This window comes from Corvus hawaiiensis, chromosome 2 (genome assembly GCF_020740725.1).
Source record: "Corvus hawaiiensis isolate bCorHaw1 chromosome 2, bCorHaw1.pri.cur, whole genome shotgun sequence".
NCBI classification, from domain to species: Eukaryota; Metazoa; Chordata; class Aves; order Passeriformes; family Corvidae; genus Corvus; species Corvus hawaiiensis.
The window spans coordinates 5057456-5081272 of record NC_063214.1 but is presented as its reverse complement, the minus strand read 5'-3'; the positions used below and the strand labels follow the sequence as shown (position 1 = coordinate 5081272).

Genomic DNA, 23817 nt, shown 5'->3' with positions numbered 1-23817 from the left:
GTAACTTAGCTGGCCAGGATTCTGATCCAGAGTTTCCTGAGACAATGTTGATAACATCTCATCTGTTTAACACTGGGAGCAGTACAATCCCTTATGCGTTACTATTGCTAGCTTCTACTGGGGTTTTTGTTGTTGTTGTTGGTTTTTTTTAATCTACTCCAGCTTTTGCAAATAAATTTGGCAAACATCACTTTTGCTAAACTTTTGACTCACGACAAAGGAAGGAAAGCTTTTCAATACAAGGAAGCACCATTGTTTCGCATGTAACGTTGGATTTACATCTGCTTTGAAATTCTCATAAACTTACTGTACGGTCCTTTCTCATTTAACAAGAGCTGTCATTTGTATATATCCACGTAAGATGGATGCCCAGGCCCTGAATAGATGTTCCAGATCTCTGTAGACCTTTGATCTCATGATTGCAACATCTGAGCTGGCTTAATAGTTAATGTTAGGATGTTGTCTTTCCTTTTAGCCCAAGACCGAAAGCTGCATGACTGCAGTTAGCCCCACTTCACCTTCAAACGGTGAGTAAATTCCTATGCAATTAGCCAGATGGCTTCAAGCCACAGCCCAGCTGGGATTCTCTGTCCTTTGAAAAACAACATACTGGTGGCCTTAAACCTTCATCTCCCTCGGTCAATTGACAACCTTGATACCGGATGAGCAAATTCCCAGTGTTTGCCCTGTGTAATTTAGTCCCCGGCGGAATCGGAGGAATACCACACTTCAGCAGTGTTTGATCTCACTGCTGATACCGCGACTCCACCTGAAGGAGTTCTCTAAGCGATGGGATCGTGAACAAATTCAGCTGAACAAGAGGGAAACAAACAAACAAACAAATTTTTACTCATGCTGTAGCAGCTGCTGGCTCTTTTCTCTCCTTGCCAAGTACTTAATTCCTCCCTCCCTCGTCTCATCTTCCAGTACCAATCTTTTGTGGTCATTTCCTCTGTTGATAAGCAGAGTCAGCTTTTTAAGTTACCACCACATGGAACGATTTATACCAGCACTTCAGTCATAATGACCCATCTCGACAACACCCCTGAAAACCCACTCTGCTGCATGAAGATTTTCATGCCATTCAGCCCCCTGGATTTCCCTTGTAGAAATTTCCATAGAAACAGTGATTTCAACAGCTTTTCTGGGATGCCATGCTGGATTCAGCCATTAGACACTGCTCTCTTGATTTAGTACTGAGATCAGCACATCGCAGAACTTACTGGGTGACACAGCATCAGTTCATAGCGTTTAGTGAGTCTCTTCAGATAGCTACCGAGTAAAACTTTTCCTCATTTGCTGTGTTACGCTGGAATCTCTCATTAATCCTTGATAGGTTCACAGCAAGACACTGCTGAAATATGTGTACTCTCTGTATATGTTGGTTTTTTCCAAGCTGCCTGGCTACATTTGATAGCACAATAATAAGAGCTTTTATGTCCTATTAACATCAGGAGTGAGTGATCTGGATATATAAACTGCTTTTGTAGTTTTATACCCAGATGTTTGTACCAAGAAATAGAATATTTAGAATATTTAGAATATTTAATGGATAAATTTGGCTACAATGAACCTTCAGGTCTGTAATGTAAATTCAGCATTAGGAAGAACCCAAGAGAACAGCATCCTCCTATAGTATTTACTCCTCTGTGTAAATTTCCTATGCTGCTCATGACTCTTTTTTTAGACACCAAAAATCATAGCATGGCTTTGCTACACTTACAGAGTGAACCTGAAATTTTCATTTAAAACACTAATGGCATGTAAGCAATAATGTTTTGTGAAGTTATTATATAGGTACAAGATCACGAGTGAATCATCCCAGCTCACCATCTTTTGTGTGTCACAATAGGCAAAAATACACAATAGGACAAACCCTGCTTGCCTATCTACAGATAGCCTAGGAGATAACAAGCTGTTAAACCCTCTAAGGTTTTGGCTGTAGAGAAACTGTAGGCAGCACAAATACCTTCAGGGACTTGGAGTTCACAACCTGGACTTTTGTGACTGTCCAATCCAGCTTTCTTAATAAAATAGGCCACATCACTTTGCCACACTACATCGATTAGTTTGAGCTACAGCCCATATGTTACAAAAACGAATCATAGATTACTTTGGGTTGGAAGGGAGCTCACCCTGCCCCTAATTTAATCTAATTTCACATTCTAGTACTGCCAAGCCAGCAGGCAGGGCACTCTTAAGGCATTTCTGAAGAGGTAACACAGCAGGCTGTGATCAAAGCACCCTTAAGATCCTCTCTGGAAGTTCAACAGACTGTTAGCTTGCTATATTCTTACGCTAACATCAGAACCAGAGAGAGCCTCCCAGGCCCAGCTGCTAAAAGCATAAAAGCAGGAGTACTACAGCATCATCATCCCTACTTAATATTTGTTTATCCTTCCAGGGAGCATACCAGCTGCTAGTATGACATAGCATCACATAGGAAGCCTCTCTTTGGTGGATATCCTGCTCTCTCACCTACCTTATTAAGTATTCCCTCAATCTTTGTATTTTTTGCAAGTAACTGTGATGACTGTATGTTTCCTAGAAAGGTACCAACAAGTATTTAGTAGAATGCAGCCAAGAAACAACCTAAGAAAGATCTTAATAAAAAGTGTGATGACAATTCCTTATTTAAAATTACATTTTGGGACATCTTAAGCCAATGCTTCAACCAGGGACTGGATGGTGTCTGTATCATAAATCTGTATCCTTGATTCAGTGTTGTGTGGTCGAGTCACGTGCTTCACGTGTCTGAATGTGTTACCTTTAGTAACCACACTTAGTATCTTTTTTGATGCAATTACAAACCAATGTGACAGAACCGATTTGCTGCAAACCCACGTTGATTGGCATTAATTACGTTACTTTAATTAATTATTGAAGCAAATCCTGTGTCAGTGATTCTGTTCTTTTGCCTGGGGTCCCTGTCACTCTGACGGGTCTGTAATTACTCAGGTCATCCTACTTAGGGCCAGATCCAAAACAAGACTTTGGAAAATTTTTGGTACCTCACATTTAGAACTCAAATCTAAAACACCCTCATTCAGCAGCAGATTGAGACTGAAAGCGCACATGTACTGTCAAAGCTGCCTAAAGGCTTCCAGTTTTCCTTCTCTGCATGCCCAGATAGTTCTGAGCACAGAGATGTCTAACAAACACCCAAAGGCAAGGCATTTGGGGTGTCACAGCCAGGTCCTTGTTTCCTACCCTGAAAATCTGGTCTTACCATGTAGGTACAAAAATGCTGTTAGTGAGGATCTTCTTGTTATTTTTCTAAGTCCGTGAGAGACTTTTCTCTCTCACAGAAGAGGTAGCAGGGAATGTAAACAACCAAGCCACCTGCAACCTTGGAAAGTTTTGTTTATGGTATAGTAGAAAATATTTTGATAATGGATGTTTTAGGATTTTGGCCAATCACCCCCAAGGGGTGGCTGGTCCCTTGTCCAATTAGACTATGAAGAAAAAAGTCTATAAAAGAGTTTGTAAAATAATTAAATAAATCAATCTTGCTGCACAATTCCTGCCTGCTGGATCTTCTTCTCCTCCTCCTCCCTATAGCTGCGGGACACGGTGATATACCGTAGGAACCAGGCCGGCGGTAATATTACCAGATATTAAGGATTTCCCAGACTTTGTCCAGCATATTTGGAACAATGTGGTGGTTTCCCTGGAGCCATGGCATTAATGATAGATGAAACTGATGGCATATATAGGGGATGTAGCTGTAGCACACATGGACAGCTGGTTGCCATGTATCAGGTTTAGTGGTTCTGGGATGTGCTGGTCATCAGGGTTACAGCACTTGCCCAGCAAGTCCCATGCATCCCACAATTCCATGACCTGCTGCACTGCAACCCCCAACACAAATGCTACCATTTCTGGAGAGCAGACAGAAGCATTATCAGCTCTCATTTGAGTTCCCTGAGAAACCTGGAAGAAAGGTGCTGATACCTCCTGGGACGCCTGATCCAGGACATTCACAGTAGGTCCAACACTCAGCAAAACCCTGCAAAGACAGGCATCGGAACAAGGCAGGGTGATATGGCTTAGCTTTTGTAAAAAGGCCTCCTGACTCATAGGTGTTCAAAGTCACATCCTTGATCACATAGGTGAGGTGTAAGGCACCCTGCACTCCTCTTGCAGTCGTGGCACTGTTCAGAAAGAAACCCCAGATTCACTGGGTCAAAAGAGAAAGCTGGCAGCTGTAGCTGACTGATTAAATCATTCACCTGGGGAAGGGAAGCCTGCAGGCTCTCATCCCTGGGATGTTTATGTGTTACATGTGAAACAATAATAATTACTGGTTTCCGCTTTGTATCACTGTCCAGAGAATTTGTAGGTTTCAAAATCTCCATAACCAGGCTGAGAAAGAAATCAGCTGTGCGATTCTGTGACAAAACCTTGCCTCCGAAACACACAAAGGAGTGCTCAGAGACAATGCCACTTGGGTGGTTTGTAGCCCAATTAACACCCTGCCCTGGCTCCTCCCACACCCATCACAATAGCCCATCAATGGCCCATTTTCTCAAGTCCAAAGAGCACAGGGACAATTGGCAGATGGGAACCCTCAGATAGGAACTCCGAATAAAAGAAAACCATTCCAGGCTCTTCCCAGGGCTGTCCCAGGAAAGCCTCGGCCCCAGAGTGCAGACTGGAACCTATCAAGATAAGTCAACACCACAGTAACTTTAGGACTGAGGGGGATTGTATCCTATGGATATAGGACTCGTTAGAGGATGCAAGGCAAGAGCATTTAAGGATTGCATAGGACTCTTTGTGGGATCCTTACTGGAGGAATCAAAGGGAAAGAAAGAGAGATCTAGGTGATTTGGGAAGGAACAAGTAAGGGAAATGGATAAAGGGATAGAAAGTACCAGTTGTGTGTAAGAATTTGCTGGGTGATGTACCTATCTGTCATGCACAGTGCATTCCTTTCTTCTTATTAAATTTCTTTATAACTTACAACAACTCTCTGTTTTGGGTGTGTCCATGTGTATGGGGGTCTGCCAGTCTCTAGTCAAGCCATGCACTGGAGAGTCCACATGCCTGGGTGACAGTGACCAGACAGACAGGAATAACTCAAATGCCAGCACCTGGAGTGGGACTGCAGGTAGATAGGGCCCCTACGTGTCCCTGGGGCTAGGAGCTGTAGTGAATGATGGTCTGGGTGCCAGCAGCTGGGCCAGGCACTGGGGTGGCTGGGTGCCAACAGCTGGAGAGCCCCGAGGGAGTGACCAGGATTACTGTCCCCTAGAGCAGACTGGCAGGCAGAAGTGGTGCCAGGAGGGAGCGAGTGTGACAGCGTTAGTACCAATCCAGCTGGATCTCTTTGTGGGAAGGTGGTGTGCCCCGAGAGCCCGGGAGGGGGAAAGGATGGCTCATCTCTAATGGGAAAACCACAGGAGGAGCTGGGTTAGGCTGGGAATACATACTTGACCTCCCTTCACTTAGACCTGGGAGCAGGGAGTTGCATCAGCTGCGCCTCTCCTGGGCTGATGGATGTGGCCTGATTCCTCCAACATAAACACCAAATATTTCCCTTTGTGGGAGAGTGCTGTAGCCCCAGACCAGCAGGTAAGGGGGGAACAGCAGATGTAGCCACTGCCATGCTTTTTAGAATAACTTTGCTCATTCTTTCTGACAAAAAACTGCAAGGAAAGATTATAGCCTTGAATCCTGAATGAATGAAAATACATTACTGGCAGAAAACTTCCAGATAGTTTTTCTGTCTATATAGTACTAGGGTACCTAGACCCTATTTTGAGCCACTGGCAAACTTCATTCATTGATGGAAAAGCACAGGCTGGCAGAGGAGTTCTCTGGGCCATTAATCAAGGCCAGGTACCTAGGACTTAAAGTGTTGGCATAGTAATTAATTAAATTAAGTGCTTAAAAGAAAAAAAAAAGCAACAAGTAATATATAAATACTGGCACAACACTTGTTGTTATCTGTTGGAATGGTCCCAGTGCTACAAATGTTATTTTCAAATCAGTGTAAATGGTCCAGGAAAGTCCTTCACCCACTAAGTTAAACCGCAGACAAATGAAGATTTAAAACATGAGTTTCTTCAGAGGCACTGGGCTCTCCTCAGCACCCTGGGGAAGACTATTGATCATATGATGTGCTGAAGATGATCTGTTCCCTGTTTTTTTAATCTGATCCCCACCCCACACAGGAAAATCCTTTCTCTCTCTACTGCTTATGAATTTTATTTTCCAACCACACCTCTAGCCCTAGGAGAGCTATCAGTGGAGCCTTGTGTTTTTCAAACAGTTGATGCACACATTATCTGAATTTCTTTAAAAGGAAGGGCTGCTGAAGGGTGGGTCCCAAAGCTGCACGAGAGAAAAGAATATGATGTGAAGAAAAATAAAACACAAGTGCACAGATGCACTCCTAGCAACAACTCTTACAGTAATATAACAGGAAACACTTGCCTTTCTGCCTGAAAGAACTAGGCTCTGTGCAGATGTTTGTATTTACAAGATACAAGTCATTTCTTGCAGTCTCTCCTTAGAGACTTAGCATTAATGTATCTGGAACTAGACTGGAATATAAATTATTTTCCACAGCAGTTAAAGTGACCTTAAAAATGCTTACCTATTCTCATTGAGGTTACATCACGATTTTCTACATTTGTTAACGATGTGATTGACTCCTCCTGTGTGTTTAACAGCAAATTGCCTAAGTGGAACACAAACCAAAGTGTTTCACAAGATTTGAGCAAGACAGAACAGCCTCCAGAATGAGCCAGCATTTTTTAACCCTCAGAGAAACCAACCACCGGGGAGATGCCAGAGCAATCTGGTCTGACCTTACCTGACAGCAGTTCCACCACTGACAAACATAATCAGTTAAGTCAAAGATTTAAGCCTAACCACCAGCTACCTGCTTTGGAGCTAAGAAGACTTACCCAAAGATGAAAAAAGTGGCTAGATTGAGGAAAGAGGCAGATTTTTCCAGTGATTTGGAAATGCACAGATGTGTTTCATCACTGTTTGTATCCTCATGTCTAAGTTTACAGTAAATTCAAGAGGATTCTGAGATGGAGAACTGCACAGAAATCTCCCAAGTCAGTGCTGCACCATTTATTTTCATTGAGACTGTCTGGATAACTCCACTGGAGATGGCTGCAGGAAGAGCAGATGAATGCTGAAGGAGATTCCCCAACAGACAGGGGAACAGTGAGGAATGTGGGAGACATCACATGCCCTAGACAAGGAAAACCAGGCCAAAAGTTAATCAGGGCCCATGCCAATATTGCCACTTCAGTAACCCTCTCTCACGTCAAATGTAGGGTCCTCTGTTCCAGGCAACCAGATTTCTGCAAACTGATTAAACTTTGTTTGAAAGCCAGTTATGATTATTGACCTGCTGTGATTATAGCCCTGCTAACTTCTCTTTATTTTTTTACTATGGCCAGTGGAGATCATTTGATTTTTGAGAGAGATCAATAGAAAGCTTAAGGCAGGAAGCAAGTCTGTGCCACTTATCAAAATGATGCAGATCAGATTATTTCCAGCTTTTATTTTATCTGAACTGTGGTTCCCTATGCACTTTCACTGAAGGAAGTGTCAGTTATGTCAATGAGACAGATGAAAGGAAATACCTCGACAACCACAAAAAGCAACCCAAAACCACAAAAAGAGAGTCTGAACAGCAGCCTCAGTTTTGTGTAACATGAGCTCCCGAATAATTTTATTAAGCAAGTTTGCCCTTCCAAGTGTGCACATGCCCACTCACCTCCTCCACTTTCTGCCACACATCTCAAAACCAAACCCAGGGTTCTTACCTGAAGTTGGTCTCCACTTTTTCCCTCACTCTGTCCTGAACCTGGTGCAAGCTCCTGTTCCCATGGGGTATTTCTAATCCTTCAGCACCCAAAGAACATTAAAAAAATAATGATTGACAAAAAAGCAGCCATGCCACACTCTCAAGAGGACCTGCTGTAAGGTTGTTGTCCACAAAATTCAGATTCATCTACATGGTGTGCAACAAGCCAATAATGACACACTAGAGAGAGACATTAATTATTTACTTACTTGGAGTCGCAGAAGCCTGGGTGCTTGGCAGTATTCCACAAATCAAGCACAGCCCACTGGGCTTTCCATGGCATTACTTATACACAAAAATATGTTAGTAACCTCCCAAGTATGATTGGTTAATAATTACCATACAAATTACATAATCGCACTTAATTTCTGTGCATGCTCAGGGGAAGGATCTTCACCTGGGCAGGGATCTTTCTGACCAGGAGGTGTGAAATTTAACGTTATAATGAAGGCGGTTCAGCTATATCCAGATGCATTCAAGAGGCATCTGTATCTGGCACAGGATGATGGGGTTTTGTGGCTTCGGGGTTACAGTGACAGTGCTGTATGGTTGGACTGGATCATCTTAAAGGTCTCTCCCAACCATGATGATTTTAGGATTATATAGGACACATAGACCTTGAGTCTTTTTCCAAAGTGGCAATATATACATCAACACCTTGATTTATTTCATCCATAGAGCTTGCTAGCTGCAGGATGTCCTTGACTAAGGGCACCATCTGGTTCTACTGACATACAGCATCTTGTTTTACTTAATGAACGACGGAAATCTAGGTTGGATATTAGAAAGAAATTCCTTACTGAACAGGCTGCCCAGGGGAGTTGCCCATCCCTGGAAGTGTTCAAGGCCAGACTGGACGGAGCTCTGAGCAACCTGGTCTGGTGGAAGGTGTCCCTGGAGCTGCATCATCTTTAAGGTCCATTCCAACCCCTTAACGTCCTACGGTCTTGTGACCCTTAGAGCTTGTTGGCCGCTGTCCGTTCCCCAGACAAGTCTCCCGTGTCGCTGATGAGGAGTACGCGGAGCTCTCACACGGGAACAGGGCCCCAGCTCACCGCCTCACCGCGGGCACAGGCGGCCCCGGCGCCGCTGCGGTCACCGCCGCCCCGCCCCGCCCCGGTCTGGCCGCAGCGCGCGGGCGCCGCCCCGCCCGCCCCTCATGAGGGGCCGCGCTGCCGCCGCGTGAGGGGAGCGCCCGACGGCGAGGCCATGGCGCAGCGCGGCCGCTCCCGCAGCGCCTTTCTGTGCTTCGTGCACGATCAGCTGCCCGAGCTGAAGCGGCACGGGCTGCCCGTGGCCCACGTGGCGGATGCCATCCCCTACTGCTCCCCGGCATGGGGGGTGAGGGCGGAATGTCGGCGGGGCTTTGCTGGAGGGCGGGCTGGCAGGCGGCTCGGCGCCATTTCAGGTGGCCTCAGGTGGCTGCGCCATTCTCCTCTCGGTGCGGGGGCAGCGCTGGTCCGTGTGCCGTGGGCGGCGTGGTGGCCACCCTGGCTGGCAGGAGCAGGTCCAGGGGGTCTCTTGTTCGTGGCTTGCCCTCACTCGGAGGTCCTTCACCTTTACCTTGCTGTGTATTTGGAAGCAAGGCTTACGGCGTTGTTAGGAAAAAAGGACTGGAAGTGTTTGAGTCAGTCTTGGCAGCCATCGATAATGTCCTTTGGAAATGGTTTGTGGGACTACTAGAAGGAGGTGTTAGAAACCTTTTAATAACGGTTAATTTTCCTTCAAGTCCCTGACAGAGGAAGAAAAGACAATGTATGCAGGGAAGGCTCGTAAATGGAATAGCAAGAAACGCTCTCAGAATACTACAGTAAAGGAGGTAAATGCTGAGAATGGAACGCCCTCTAAGGAGGAGGAGTAAATGGTGTTGGGCTACGTGTGGCCGGTTCCACAGGATGCTGTGAAAGTTCCACCTGCTCTCCACAGCCTCCAGCCTCTGGAGGTTATGGCTGCAGTAGTAGTTCATACCCTTATGAAGATTATGCGGATAATTGTTCTGGTTTGAATTGAAGGTAAAAATATACCTCTTTAAACCAGCACAGCTTGTTCCTGTGCGCTCTTTTACCAAGTAAAATGTGCTTCTCTAACACCCTAGTTTTAACAGTATTTTGCAGTGCTTGACTTAGTTGGGTTTTTTTCATTTTAATTTATACTGTAAATTGGTGTTACTTTGTGTCATAGGTTCATGTTGCTTTTGCTTTGTGAGTGTCAATGGTTTAGGTAGTTCCTGTCTGTTGGCTTGAAAGCACATCTTAGAGGCAGCTCGTTTGTTCTCGGGGAGCTGTGTGGTGAACCAGGTCAATGAAATGTTGCAGCCTATGCACAAATAGAATAATTACCCCCTGCCATTATTTTTGGGTTGGTTGGATATTGGACAGAGTAGTACTACTATTGTGGAGGGCAATACAGGAGTAGGCGGTTGAGTTAAGCTGAGTGTGTATGGTTGTGGCTGGAAATGGTGCTAAACAGATCATTTCTACTATTTGCTGCCTTGGAAAGGTGTGTGTGTCCCTTTTGTTTCTGTCTCTTTTCCTCTTCCAGCACTTCCCTGAAGCAGAGTTAGTTAAGAGTTTAAATTATGAGGTGTCAGAAAGCTTATTTTATTTTAGTCTTTCTTGGTAGTGTAAAAACTTGTGTGTCCAAGGAAAGAGCTTGACTGAGCACATGGATAATACTGCATTTACTCTTTCATGCTCTATTACTAGATAATGACTATGAACTGTGAATTAATGGTGAGCATAAATTCCAGGACTTCGAAACACTTACATAGTGATAGAGGGAGTGGCAGAATGATTGTAGTTTGGAGTAACTAGTAAATATGGATTAGTTGAATTAGCCAATTTATAGTGGAAGGGAGGTGTTAAGCAATGTTTTCTGATTTGGGGGGTCTGCCTGTTTGGGAAAAAGCTGTTTAAAAAGTGATCACCCTTGTGTCATTTAGCAGGCTGAGGGGATGTAATTAATGAAACTCCATTTTTATCTATCGTAGAGAACTAAGTGAAATGGCAGGTAAGCCATAAATGGAGGCTTCTGTATTTCCTTCCACAAGCTGTAGCATTTTAGAAGACTGTAGTAGGGGACAGGAAAAATTGCTTTGCCAAAATAAAGATCGCCATCCTTTCTGCTTGTCAGTGGAAATAGGGAAATGTGTATAGATGAGGTTATGTGATCTCAGTTTATTAATCCCAGCCGTGTACACAGACAACCACAGTCACTTTGTGTGGTGAAAGGTCATGTTCCCCTTTTGGAGGTGGCCAGACTTTTATTTAGATGGGAATAATTCCTCATTTTGTTTTAGACGGTTCAAACTGATAACCAATTAACTTTGGCTAAGATGGTTATCTGCAATCAGTGTACCTGGGTGTGGATGTTATTCCCAGTTTGGGTTTGAATGATCAAATTCTGCAAGCCTGCCAGGTTTCTTTTCCCGTCCTATTAAAAGCTTATTGTTCATTAATGGATTTTCAGGGCAATCCAATGACTTCCTTGGGGCTTTATCAGATTTTCATGAACCTGTTTCCTAGTCAAAGACAATTAACACATGTGCCAGGTGCTTTTTTCAAAAAACTTATGGAAAAATGTTTTAAATTCCAGTTTGAAGAGTTCCTTGCCTGTGACAAGTGGCTGAACCTAAAAAAATATTTTTTTTATATTACATTTTGTAAATTTAGCCGTAGTTCTTTAAAGTGGTAACGGGTTGACAAAGGTACTGAAGAGAAATCCTGCCTTCCTGGCCTACAGGTATACAGGCACTTTTTATATATAAACTGTCCTACCTAACCACAGGTGTTAGTGGATGTTGCGTTTTTCTCTGATAAAAGTAGCTGAAGGACTTTATTTGGGGCGAGAAGACTCTTTTGTTGTTGGGTTTTTTTTTTTTAACTTTCTCATCTTTTCCAGACGTGTAATCTGCCTGATCCAGTTCCTGCCCCTCTGACCACAAAGATGCCCAGTGTTACTCCTTTGCCACATGCCTGTGCTCTGTCTTGGAAGAATGACCAGGGTATGGTGATCTTAAAGCAGTTGATCCTGGTAGATGAGAGCTTGCCCTTTGAGGATGTTCTCAGTGGTACCTCTACAAAGAATCTTTACATTTTGCTACAAGCCGTCTGTGTCAGCTGTTTGTTTGACACTACTGGGCTACTGCTGTAAAAGGTAGAGGGAAGTCAGCACAAATACCCTTCCTCCCCAAACTCCAAGAATTCTATACTCTGTTTTTTAGCTCAATGGGAATATAGCCACTAATGGTTTCGTAACAGTTATTTCAAGATTTTTAAGGAAAAGGTAATTTTTCAAGCCCTCCATTTATGATTTGACAAGGCCTAATCCAAGTTCAGCGTAAAAGAATGCTTGTACCAATTTCAAAGGGTGAAGAATTGCTAGGTATCAAAGTTCAAAATTTTTATGGTAGAGGTGCTAGGTAAAACAAGGGCCTGGCCTCACTGGGAGAATAAAAGAGGGAATACGCACTTGGTCAGTGCCTTTGTAACTCCCTGACTTGCTTCCTTATTGAAAGAATTCTCAAAAACTAAATCTTTCTTACCTGTACCCTACCTTCAAATGGATATTCTAATTAGAGTTGAGTAGTGAACACATTTGTAATCTTCTACCCAATTAATATTATGTTGTTCTGAAGAATGATAAAAGGCAGTGCTTACAAGGTAAGTCAAGAAGCCAGTTCATACAAGCTGTATCTGCTGTGTGGTTAAGTCTCAGCTCCAGCGTTTTACCTCAGTCTCTTGAACTGTTTTCATGTTGTCATGGTTATGGGGGAACAAGAAACAGTAGCTGCATAAAAAGTGAAATACTTACTAGTGCCCTCTGTGCCAGGGGTCATGCTCCCCTGTCATTGTGATGCAGATTTGATTGGGTTGATAATGCTGGCTTGAGCTGACACAATTGATCTTTCAGCTGAATGAGAGGCATAATGATAAAGGATAATTGAGATACATTTCATGATGCTGCTCTTAATATTTCTCAGTTAAAGTTCTGTATGGTTCCCTGTAGCTATATCCATTTTTTCATAAGGTAGGAGAGGTGTCTTTCCTTTGACCCCACAGCTTGTGCAGTTTAAGACCCACATAAGCGAACATGGCCATTCGAGCTTAGGGTAACTGGTGTTAAATGTCCTAAAGTCTGGCATACAAAATTATTTATGTGTAAAGACAGTTACACATCTCTATTATTTAGTAGAGCAAGCAGGATTTTTTTTGGTGAGGGGCAGAAGTTTAGAGTAAGGATAAAATAGCTACGTTAAATTTCAGTGAGGACATTGTGACAGTCATGAAGAGAAGGATTAAGGTGTATTGTAAAACATTTTTCATAGTTGGATACTTTTAAAATTAGTAAATGATAAATCTGTTTCTTAATATTTGTATTGGGTATTTTTGCTGCTTTCTTTGGGAGCTCATTTGGTGGAGGAGAAGCAATCCTTTTAATTAACTTCTCATCTTCTTGCCCCACAAGATTGCTACCAATTCATTTGAGTGGTGTAAGCTGCTTGTGAGCTTGTAAATCGAGCTTGTGAGGCTGTTTGCAGCTACTGATTTGGTTTTCCCCTAACCTTATTTTCTGAAAGGGCAAAGAGACCTATCCTTAAAAAGAATAATAGTTCCTGTTGGATTCCAGGCCTCTTAACATCTTTTGGGTTTGGAGGTTGGCTTTTTTTTTTGTAGTTGCTTTTATTTGTTGGGTTTTTTTGCCTGATCTCTACACACAGCATCATCCCTGGAAGGTGTTACCAGCACTACCAGTGTGCCTGACTTCTCCATAAGTTTGTTATCTTGTCCTCTTGGATACAGAAGAAGAGCTGTGTGTTTTGCTTGGTCGTTACCCTTTTTCACCCAGTCGTAGGAGAAAGTTCACCAAAGCTTTCCCTGGATGAGGTGGAGACCTGCATGGCATCTGTAACCTCTGGTAGATTGTCTGAAGGTGGTTTTGTTCTTTTTCTTTCAGATGTGATTGCAGACGTCTTCTACTTCCTGGACATTTACAGCTATGGGAAGCTGCCACCCCAGTGCGAGCAGCGCTTCCTTCCCTGTGAGATTGGGTGTGTCAAGTACTCCCTACAGGATGGAATCATGGCTGATTTCCACCACTTCATAGATCCAGGTGTGTTCCAGGAAGTGTACCTGGGGTGAGAGGGAGGATTTCTGGTGTCGCTGCTGCCCAGATTAGACTTCTGGTATTAAAAAAAGTTTATTTCTTTGACTTTAAGTGGTCAGACTTCTTAAAATATCAGAGCAGTGCTGATTGTTTTTGAGCAGAATTAGTGTCAGAACTGCATGTAACTTCAAAGAGGGTAGGCTAAATTCAGGAAGACGTGCACGTGTTTGTGCTTTATATTTCGTGTCAGTGACTGTTGCTCTTGGTTGGACCTAAACACACTATACAATGCACTTTGTTTTTTAAAATGCACGTAACTGAAAATAACTTCCCCAGAAATAGTTGTGGCACTTTTACAAGGCCACAAGGGAAGATGAAGCTGTTCCTTTCTGTATATGAAGCTGTGGTGTGGAGTTGAGAGTTAAGGATCTCTTGTTGTTGGTGTTGGATGATGATTGTACTTTTTCCTCTTTTTTGCAGAAGTACCACCACGTGGTTTTCGGTACCACTGCCAGACTGCTGGTGAGTATTAATGGAGAAAAGAATGGTATGCAAAGGGGTGCAGTTTTAGACTCAGCTTATCTGACCTCTAGCCAAACGTTTTTTAAGTCTTGATAATCCTTGTGTGTATCTTCAGCATGTAGTGATAATTAGTAACAGGGTAACTCAAAGATACTGCTTGATATTTAAAAGTTGTGTTTAGCAGCTTGGCATATATTAACAGAATTAAAATATCTACACCATTGTTGTGTCTGGCTTGGCCTGCCTGTTTCCTTTGTGACTCTCAGTAATGTTTATAGATTCCAATTTGTTTCTATTAGGACACTTCCTCTCCTTGTGTACAGAGGGACCAAATTTGGCCTGTGTTTTCCTACGGCTCATACTTGGATAATGGCCTTTTAAAAGGGTTAAGAGTGTGAGTGTTTGCTACCAGCCCAGACCTGCTGACAGAAGCAAGGTTTCGATTGCTTAATCACAGGCCCTGTCTGTGGAGAAGAGGAGTGTGTGTGTGTTTGTGTGTGTATATACATATGTACATAGAAAGATAAAAAGGAGGAGGGAACCGTATCTCTTACAGAAACTGGACTTCCCATAACTTTGTGGGTTTTTGTTGACTTTTTTTTTTTCCCCCCCCTGTCTCCCTTCCCCCCTCAATTAGGTGATGAAACTCATAAGATCCCCATATCTGGATTTCACCTTCCTCGTTCTTGTTACGCCGTTGTCCTACAGGAACTTCTTGAGTTTGCCCAGCCTGCCAGAGGTGCTCAGCCTCGCTTCTTCTGCAGGGTATGGTCAAGATCAAAGCTTGAAGTCCTGTTGGGTGACTAAGGAGATACTTCACCCTAAAACCTAATCAGAGTGCATATAAGTGGGAAAAGACACCCTTTCCAAAGTGTCCCAGTTCCATGCAAGAAGAAATGGCCTCTAGAAGCCAACGTTTTTGTAAAGCAGAGACCTAGTTTTTCTGCCTTCTTATTTTCAGCCTGCACTTCTGGTTCTAATCTACTGATGAACAGGGTCTATTGTTCTCTGACATTGTTATGACTTTAGTTAAGGGCTCCTAAGATTTGACTTAAATTGGTTGTGCTCAATAATAGTCATAAATCCTGCTTTTTTTGAAGGGATATTTTTACGTTTTCATGACTCTTCTACCCTTGAGAATAACACGTGCCTTAAATTTTTGCTCAAGTTCCATTTTCCAGGGAACAGAACAAAATCTTAGGATTCAGAGGCGTTTAAGTTTCATAACAGGTATATTATGTCTCAATTCAATTCAAAGCTAATATTAATCCTCAAAAAGGTAGGGAGGGACAAGATCTTGGGCTCCATCCATAAATACAGAGCTCTGAACAAATATGCATGAAATTTGGTTCCTCTTCAAGATAGTTGTCGGGGAGATTACATTCAGTCCCAGAAACAATTTTGGTTTGGAGGTGACTTTCTCAGACCTACTCAAAAGTCATGCAAGTGTCAGAATTATATACTGTACTCCTTTGACATGATGGAAATTTTCTTTCCTCCAGTCTAATGACAGATTCCGAATTAATTGGTGTCTTGGTCGAATGGCCAGCATAACAGGTAGGAAATGGATAATTTTTGTCCTTCCTTTTCCTCTCGTCCCCCAGAAATAAGGGCTGTGTAATCATGGACAGCTGTATTTGTCTGACAAACGTGTCTCAAAGTTTTCATAAAAGCTGGTGCTGATAGCTAGAACTGCTTTGCATGCTTCCTCCTCTTCCTTTCTCCTGCTGCTTTCTAGGAAGCCAGGTTTTATTAAAACCACTGGTGGAATAACTTTGAGCTTTGATGCTCTGATAAGAGGCTGGGCAGGGAGCAGGGACTGACTGAGAAATGAGCCGAGCAGGACATTGACTGACTCCTGTTCTCCTGGCCTGGATTTTCACTGAACTGTAGGCATTGAGAGCCATTGGGAGCTTTTTGCTGTAGAAGACCTGATTACAGAACTGTACCAGAAGAAATACCAAAAGGAGCCATCCAAGATCTGGGTATATAGAAAACTGGATGTCTGCCTGTGGGATTTCTCCAGTAATACCAGGTGTGTTGGGTGGTTCTTTGTGTAAATGTGCCTGCTTTCAGATTCTTCTGTGTTTGTACAAAAAGTGGTGTTTGCTTGCAGTGTTGCAGGAGCATATTGGGTGATTATGCAGTTAATTTAGAAATAGACTCTAATGTTTCCTCTGCTACTGGTTTAAGAACCAATAATTTGATATTAAATTTCAGTAGAAAAAACATATAAATTTTTCTTGGAAGTCTGCTTGGAATATGGGTTTTAAGATCCATTGAGTTCATCGGTGTCACTTTGTCTTTTTATAGTCAGGCAGTTTTCTGTTTCCATGAGTATCTTCACACTAGAGGGGAACCTTAAGGAGAATGGAAAAATCTGCTTTAAAACACACATTTGGAGAGGAAAGAGGATGTTTATGCTATGAGAAACTATTTCACATTTATGGGAAACTTGAAATGGTTCAAATGGTTTAAATTCCATTTGTCTCTTAGGGTTCTCTTTTCTCCCTGCCTCCCACCTCAGTATGAAGCAGGTTGCCTGATAAGCGAACCTTTAAACTCCTCATAAACTACTTAGGGCAAAGCTATTGAACTCTGTGAAGTTTTAAAGGTACTTCATGGTCACTGCAACAAAAAGATACCATCTTTAATATTTGTTCCTGTTCATCCGACCAGACCAACTACTCTTGTTGATTAACAATGTAGGTGCTTCTGAAATAAGCCTGAACTTAATTTCATGTAGGTGCAAGTGGCATGAGGAGAATGATATCATCTGCTGTGCTCTGGCATCCTGTAAGAAAATCAGGTGAGTATTGCTAAGGAGTTGCCTCCAGCATGATGGCTTTTATTTTGTTAGTATTGCAATGTTGAGAAAAGTGTTGATTGCATTAGAATTCACTGTTTTGCTTCAGAGGTATACTCACTATACTCTAGGATATCTCTGCTTTGGAAACTTCATACTGTCTGACATGATGTAGGTAGATAAGGTTCTGTAATCTTTTTGTAGGGGAGAAAGGAAAAGTAAATAGTTGGGAAACGAGGGAATGCAGTTTATGATCTCAGTTGACAGCAGTAGTAGCACTTACAGAGACAATAATAAATAGTCTTTCACTCAAAAAACTCACCATGGACTGCCGTGCCCTGATAAAAAAAAAGTTGCTTTTCACACTTCCAAGTGCTGAATTTGATAATGTGGGGAAGCAGTTTGTTTTCATTTCATGTGTAGTTGTAGAACAGACTGGTGGTCTTGGAAGGATGCAGTGATGCTGATGTAAAGTCCTTCTGTCCTCTGGTATCTGCTCTGTGCATCTCAGGCCCTGGTTGGTTTTGTTTGCCAGTTGAAGAATTGAAAATGCTGTGCTGTTAAACATAAGCATTATAGCCCTCTTAGCCAAACTTTCCTTGTTTTCCTTTTTTTTCTTGGTCAAGTTACTGCATCAGTAAATCTTTTGCTAGTGTGTATGGAGTCCCACTAACAGCAGCTCACCTGCCTCTGCAAGACTCTGATTGTGATCAAAGCACAAATACCAGGATTGTGAAACTGAATGCTGGACATATCCAGGTCAGATTCTTTCAGTTGACACCCTGATTTATTTCCAGTTGCCCATTTCAGGTGATCTCTTTTGTCTTTGGATGCTGTCCTTTGTGACGTATGTTGGGCAGACGGATGAACTCACAGGGTTTTGACCATAATTCATAGGTTTGATGGATTAGTGGTGTATATTTCATGTTAGCAGACACACGTACATTATTTTGAATGTTTCTTTTTTTCATACAGAAAATGAAAGCTGAGAGTTCTGGGTGTGACAAGCCTTTGGGCTCTCCAAGACAGGATCAAGAGTTTGTCCCTTCTAATCGTGAGTTCGAAACATTCACATTTTTAAGAGGAAAGAGATCTTTAAACTTAACCCAGTTGTTGCTTTTTCAGATTTCTGGCCTTAGATGTTGCCTCTAAGTGGTGCACAGCTCTGCATGAGCTGTGCTTATTCTTGTGTATGGATTTCACTGAATTTCTAAAGACCCAAGCATGAAGAGCTGCCCTTTTCTTACTGGGCAGAATCTTAGGGTCAAAAAACATCTCTGCAAATTTAGTTTTTCTTACAAATGTTGCTCTCTCATTTGTGCTTTTCTGTTACATTAAGCCATTCTCATGCCCAGGTGTTTTGAGGCAGGACCATGTTTAAAATACTCTCCTTGCTCTTAAATCATTTTATGTACAGGCTGAGCTTGTCCTTGTTGCAAGTGTTCTGTCACAACTCAGTTATAAAGTCTGCTCTTCTAAAGTCTCTTTGCAGACAGGATTTTTTCCCTAGAAGGCCTCTGAGCTCAGTTCTCTGGGCAGTTCATGGCTAATCTTCAGAGGAACAGAATCAGGTTTGCACGATAAATAAGTGTAAGAATTCTGAGTTTGCAGCTTGATTTCTTGTGCATAGATTAATGCTAAATTAAACTCTGTTCCACCTGGAAATCATGATCTTATGGTCTTGGTGTTTGTAGAGGACACGATCTGCCTGACTTCTTGTATCAGAGCTGTTGAATAGGTTCAGCTCCACAGCATATAAAGAACAATTCCATTAATCTATGCAAGCTTTAAAGGCTGATTTGATGTGCGAACTGTATTTGATTTAATAGGTGATTCTCCATGTGGTGTGAAGACCTTCCCTTGTGGAACAAGTGTTGTACAAGGAAGAGGAGTTACTCGATTGCTGAGAAGTGCGTCTGGTCTATCCAAGTCTTTCAGTAACTGAAAATTTCTTTCACATCCAGGACAGCTGTAAATCCTAATTTTCTTTGTTTCCCTAAGATAACCAGTAGTTTCTCCAGACTTCAGTTTTTCATCTTTTGTGCAAACCTTGACAGTTCAAGTTCTTGTTAGAATAATAACACTATTGACTGGAGTTAAAGAAGATAAAAAATCTTGTTCATTATCTATGTGAAGATGTATTTTGAAGGAACCTGACAGTCACATCTTTAAAAATACTTGCTGTACTAGTTGCATTTCTTAGTGAATGGAGTGCAGTTTCAAGATTGATTAATCAATATAATTGAATTAGAAGAATTCTTTAGTGACCAGTGTGACTTTAGACAACTTAGACTTTTTGTTTTATTTCCTTTTTAATAGCCTTCCCATCTCCTGCATGTGGAAGATAGAATTTCAGTGTGTAACAGTCTTGCTTCAGAAGCTGGTGCAGGGGGGGAAGCACTGAAGGTGTGAAGGGCTGCCCTAGGGGAATTAATTAAAGGTCAATAGTCCCAAAGATTTGCTGTAATATATTAGTTTTAGCCATGAAGAATTTGAGTGGTCTTTCAAGGCAAAAAAGCAGACCTTACAGAAAATGTCTGGAAAGAAATACTGTGGCAAATTTATCCATCTGTTAATGTACTTAGAGGCACAGTCTGTGTTATATACATTGGGGACAAGTACAGCATAGATTGGTTTTTTTAATTTGCATCTGTTTTCTTTTTGAGAAATGCATGTCCCTCAAACTTAGAGACTGAAGAGAAGTGTAGGTGTTACGGGGTTGGTTGGTGGTTTTTTTTTCTGTTTTTTTTTTTTTTGGAAGGAATATCAAATTCAAACTGATAGATTTCACAAGAGTTTAGTCGGGCTGGGTAGATACCAGTCATATTATTTGGGGGCACATAAAAAAGTGGGAGATGTCTGATATTTTCTAGGGAAGTTAGATATTCCTTTTTGTGGAGGTAGTGCTTGGACTAGTCCCCAAAAAGTTGTCGGTCTGAGCCTTGTGCTTAGTCCATGTGTCTCCTAAGCAAGTGATTCTCAGAACTAAGAGCTTATTTTGTTAAGCTGTTCCTAAATTTTGTACCAACAGATGTCCAGTTTTGAAATACTATTTCCATAGCAACTAACTGTGTGAAGATTTCATTCCATGTAGGTACTGGAACTCAGGATGAGGTGGTTCATTCCCTTGAATAAGGAAAAACTCAACAAAACAAATGCAAGCAAAACCCAAAATGCAGCCAAAATAAGAGGTTTATTTGAGCGTGCTGATCGGTGTGTCAGAAAAGGCCATCGCTGGTTTAGTTGGAAGCCTGTTACAGTTGCTGTAAGGCCAGTTGAGCCCTTTCTTCTAGTATTTTGGGATCACTGAGGCATTTCTATTCTTACCTAACTGTTCACCTCTATCACTGAATTTCTTCAATTGATTCTGTATTTCCTTCCTTTGGGGCTGCTGTTCTACCTGCTAATTTTAATTTCCACAGAATAAGGGACAATAAACCTCTAAGTCTGAAATTTACCAATGAAGCACCCAGGAATGTTGTAACAGACTGTCTTTTCCGCATTTGTATAGAGTTGTGCAAGTTCCTTAACTGACAGCCATTGCTGCATTGATATTTCATGACATACAGAACTGTTGTCTTTGAATTATTTTTCAAAGTGCAGTGTTGCAATAAAAGTTTGTTTCAGTTATTATGTAGGAGAGAATTCATTAAAAATTGTTATTAAAATACTTAGTGTTAAATACACAAACCTAAGAACATTTGTTACTAAACCTTATTGCATATCAAGACTGAGACAAAGAATCTGAGCAGAAGTGGGAAAATGCCGTTAGGATTCCGTGGCATATCTGTACCTTATCACCTGTAAATTAAAATAGCACATAAACTGTAGATGATCTAATTATATGCTGCAGGCAGTGGGCTGTTGACTGGGGCAGTAACTGTCTTACTGTAACAGCCAGCAACTCTAGTTGGGTTTTTTTGTAGTGAAAATAATAAGATCTATGTGGTTAGAATGAGTACACCAACTTAAAGTAACCCATTTCATACTGGTATTCTGCACTTACTGAGGGGGAACCCTAACAGCTATTGAAAGATGGTAGAAAATTCTTGCATTTTGGAGGTCTGTGTCCCTGGCTGTTTGGCAGTTTGTGACTCTGTTTGATTTCTGGAAAAATAAATGCTGAAAAACAAGCACAATAAAGTAATGCTTCTCTCCCTTAAGTAAAGGAAAGTAAAGATGAGGGATTGCAAGCCTAGCCCACTTCCTAAGTGCAGGGACTAGTACTGGCAAGGCACGAAGTGTGTCAAAATCAGGACAAAATTCTCCCCACTTGCATGACAAAATTCTCAAGGGGACACAAAACCAAGGCAGGGCAGAATGGCTCTTGAGCAGAGTTTGATTGGTGCAGCCTGGGAGCTTTAAACAGGTACCTCCCACAGGGTAAAAGTAATGGTGACAACGCTCTGCGTGTGGGCGTTTGGTACCACATGTGTCGAACTGGCTAAAGAGTTGTTTTTGTAAAGGAGACTTTTGATAGGTTCTATCAGACCTGGCTTCCTGCCCTGCTGTTGGTGTAGCTGGTTCACTCCCATGAAAGGAAAGGGTTAAAGTCATCCTGGTTTAACGCACACATTGCATAGGTGTTTGTGCCCTTGTTATAACAATAGTAGACAAATGGTTGAATTGTGTATTGCTACTCTAGAGGTTTTGGCCAGAACGGTTTTCTGAGGGTCAGGAAAACAATGACTGTAGTGACAGCTTTGCTGATCTAGTCTTCATCAGGATAGTGACCTGTAACCATTCCTTTTACACTCTATTTGAAGTACGTAACTGATACTGAAAAATAAAACATGTTAGCATAGATAATAGCAGTTGCTGCTACTTCTAATTTAATTGTTATTACTCACTGCTGGCTTGTCCACCTTCTCCTTTCAATAAACTGCAGGAATGAGGGATGTGGCAAAAGTTCCTGTTGAACACTGTCTCTGCTCCAGCATTCTCTTACATGCACACATCTATACTGTAGATACAACAGAACCTGGTTTTGACATCTTTAATTTGAATTTTGTTTTGGAAGGCTGGTCTTATCAGTAAAGATTGAGGTGAAGGTGGCGTTAGCTGTGCCCTCTATGACCAGCTGCCCATTCCCACTCATGCACCCACAAAAATCTTTCTTTGTGCCCTCCATGTGCTTCACCAGATGCAGCTTTGAGTAGGCTTTAGCTTTCCTATTCTTACCTAACCTTTTCCTATTCTTTCCCATACCTGCACACACACAGCACCTCTGTGTTTCTCCCCAGTCAGTTCTCCCTGCTGCTGTCTCCTGCATGTTTCCTTTTCATGGGTGAGTTTTGTCAGGAGCTCCTTTGGTTAACCTCTGCTTGTTCTGCTGTTTATCTTGGAGGAGGTAATACTTGAAAAATCAACAGTCTTGCCTGGCCCTCTTTCCATCACCATGTGCCACAGGAGTCTTCCAGGCAGATCTCTGAAGAAGGCCAGACTGCTCTCCTGAGGTCCAGGGCTGTGGTGCTGCTTTTTTGCTGTTTTCCTCCCTCTTTGGATGCCAGACTTCACTATCTCATGGTGACTGAAGCTACATTTGCCCCCTAGCCTTCACATCTCTGACCAGTTATTTCTTATCCATAAGGATGAGATCCAGCAGGGAGCACCTCTGCTCCTTGGCTCCTCGGTCACTTCTGTCAAGTGTCAGGCTCCTCACAGGTGTGAAAAAGCCTTGAGAGCTTCATCCTGGCAGGACTGCCTGTAGCAGACATCCCCTGCAATGTCACCCACACTGGCCTGCCCTCTGTGTCCAACCCAAGAGCTCCCAACTGGCTCATTGTGTGTTCCCAGGTGGAGCTCTGCATTCCAGCTGCTCTCTCACATGGAGAGCAGCTTTCCCTCCTTACCTCCCAGGTGTGAGAAAAGAAGCTGGACAGTGAGTGATGTGTGGGAAGGGAAGCCGCGTTATCTCTTGACTCCTGATGCCTGTGCCGGTTCTGGGATCTGCATTATAACTGTGATGTTATCAGAGGGTGTTTGCTGTGTCTAAGGTAAGATAAATCTTTGTTGCATCCTTGGCAATGTGTTACTCATCCAAATCCTAAAAGATAGAAACAAGGCAGTGATTTGGTGGGGATTTTTTGTGTGAAGGGTCTGTCAGGTGTCAGGCATTGGACTGTGCTGTTGGGGTGCCTGTCAGGCTGGAGGAAGCAGTGCTGTGATCCTGGATCAAACAGCAACAGCTGATGCTCATTCCCTGGGGTGTGTCCTGTGCCAGCTGCCTTGAGTGAGGTCCATGCTGAGTCATTCCCAACTAGGAAACTTGCTGCCATTTCAGTGATTCTGGGTCTTGAGCAGTCACAGTCAAGTAGTGGTGTGCTGAAGGTCAGATTCTTCTGAATAAGTGCTTGTTTTGAGTGAATGAAAAACTCCATTCTAGGAAACAGTGTCTCGAATTTCTTGTAAAATAGTTGTATTTTTCTTTTCCTGATACCTGTAAAAAAACCTGCATATTTATCACAGAGGAATTGTGCTTTTGGACTTGTTAGTTGAATTAAAAAGTGCTAACCCTTTCTGCTAGCAAGGATCTTGAACTTTGCCC

At 42.4% G+C, this 23817-nt stretch overlaps 1 protein-coding gene across 1 annotated transcript; it reads left to right on the top strand.

Annotated features, from left to right (window-relative positions):
* The first annotated feature begins 9024 nt into the window (after positions 1-9024).
* Positions 9025-20903, top strand: MAEL (maelstrom spermatogenic transposon silencer). Its single transcript, XM_048294965.1, has 12 exons — positions 9025-9178; positions 9567-9656; positions 11738-11840; positions 13793-13948; positions 14423-14464; positions 15102-15229; positions 15967-16021; positions 16358-16499; positions 17211-17273; positions 17897-18029; positions 18246-18324; positions 19100-20903. The coding sequence occupies exons 1-12, from the start codon at positions 9047-9049 to the stop codon at positions 19213-19215; spliced, it is 1239 nt and encodes a 412-aa protein (XP_048150922.1). The 5' UTR covers positions 9025-9046; the 3' UTR covers positions 19216-20903.
* Positions 20904-23817: the final 2914 nt, after the last annotated feature.

What these genes read in the sequence shown, in the direction of transcription:
- MAEL (XM_048294965.1), top strand. Translation starts at nt 9,047, where the DNA reads ATGGCGCAGCGCGGCCGCTCCCGCAGCGCCTTTCTGTGCTTCGTGCAC. An exon ending in AGAATACTACAGTAAAGGAG is followed by an intron (nt 9,657 to 11,737) that starts GTAAATGCTGAG and finishes CATCTTTTCCAG; the next exon opens with ACGTGTAATCTGCCTGATCC. An exon ending in GTCTTGGAAGAATGACCAGG is followed by an intron (nt 11,841 to 13,792) that starts GTATGGTGATCT and finishes TTTTTCTTTCAG; the next exon opens with ATGTGATTGCAGACGTCTTC.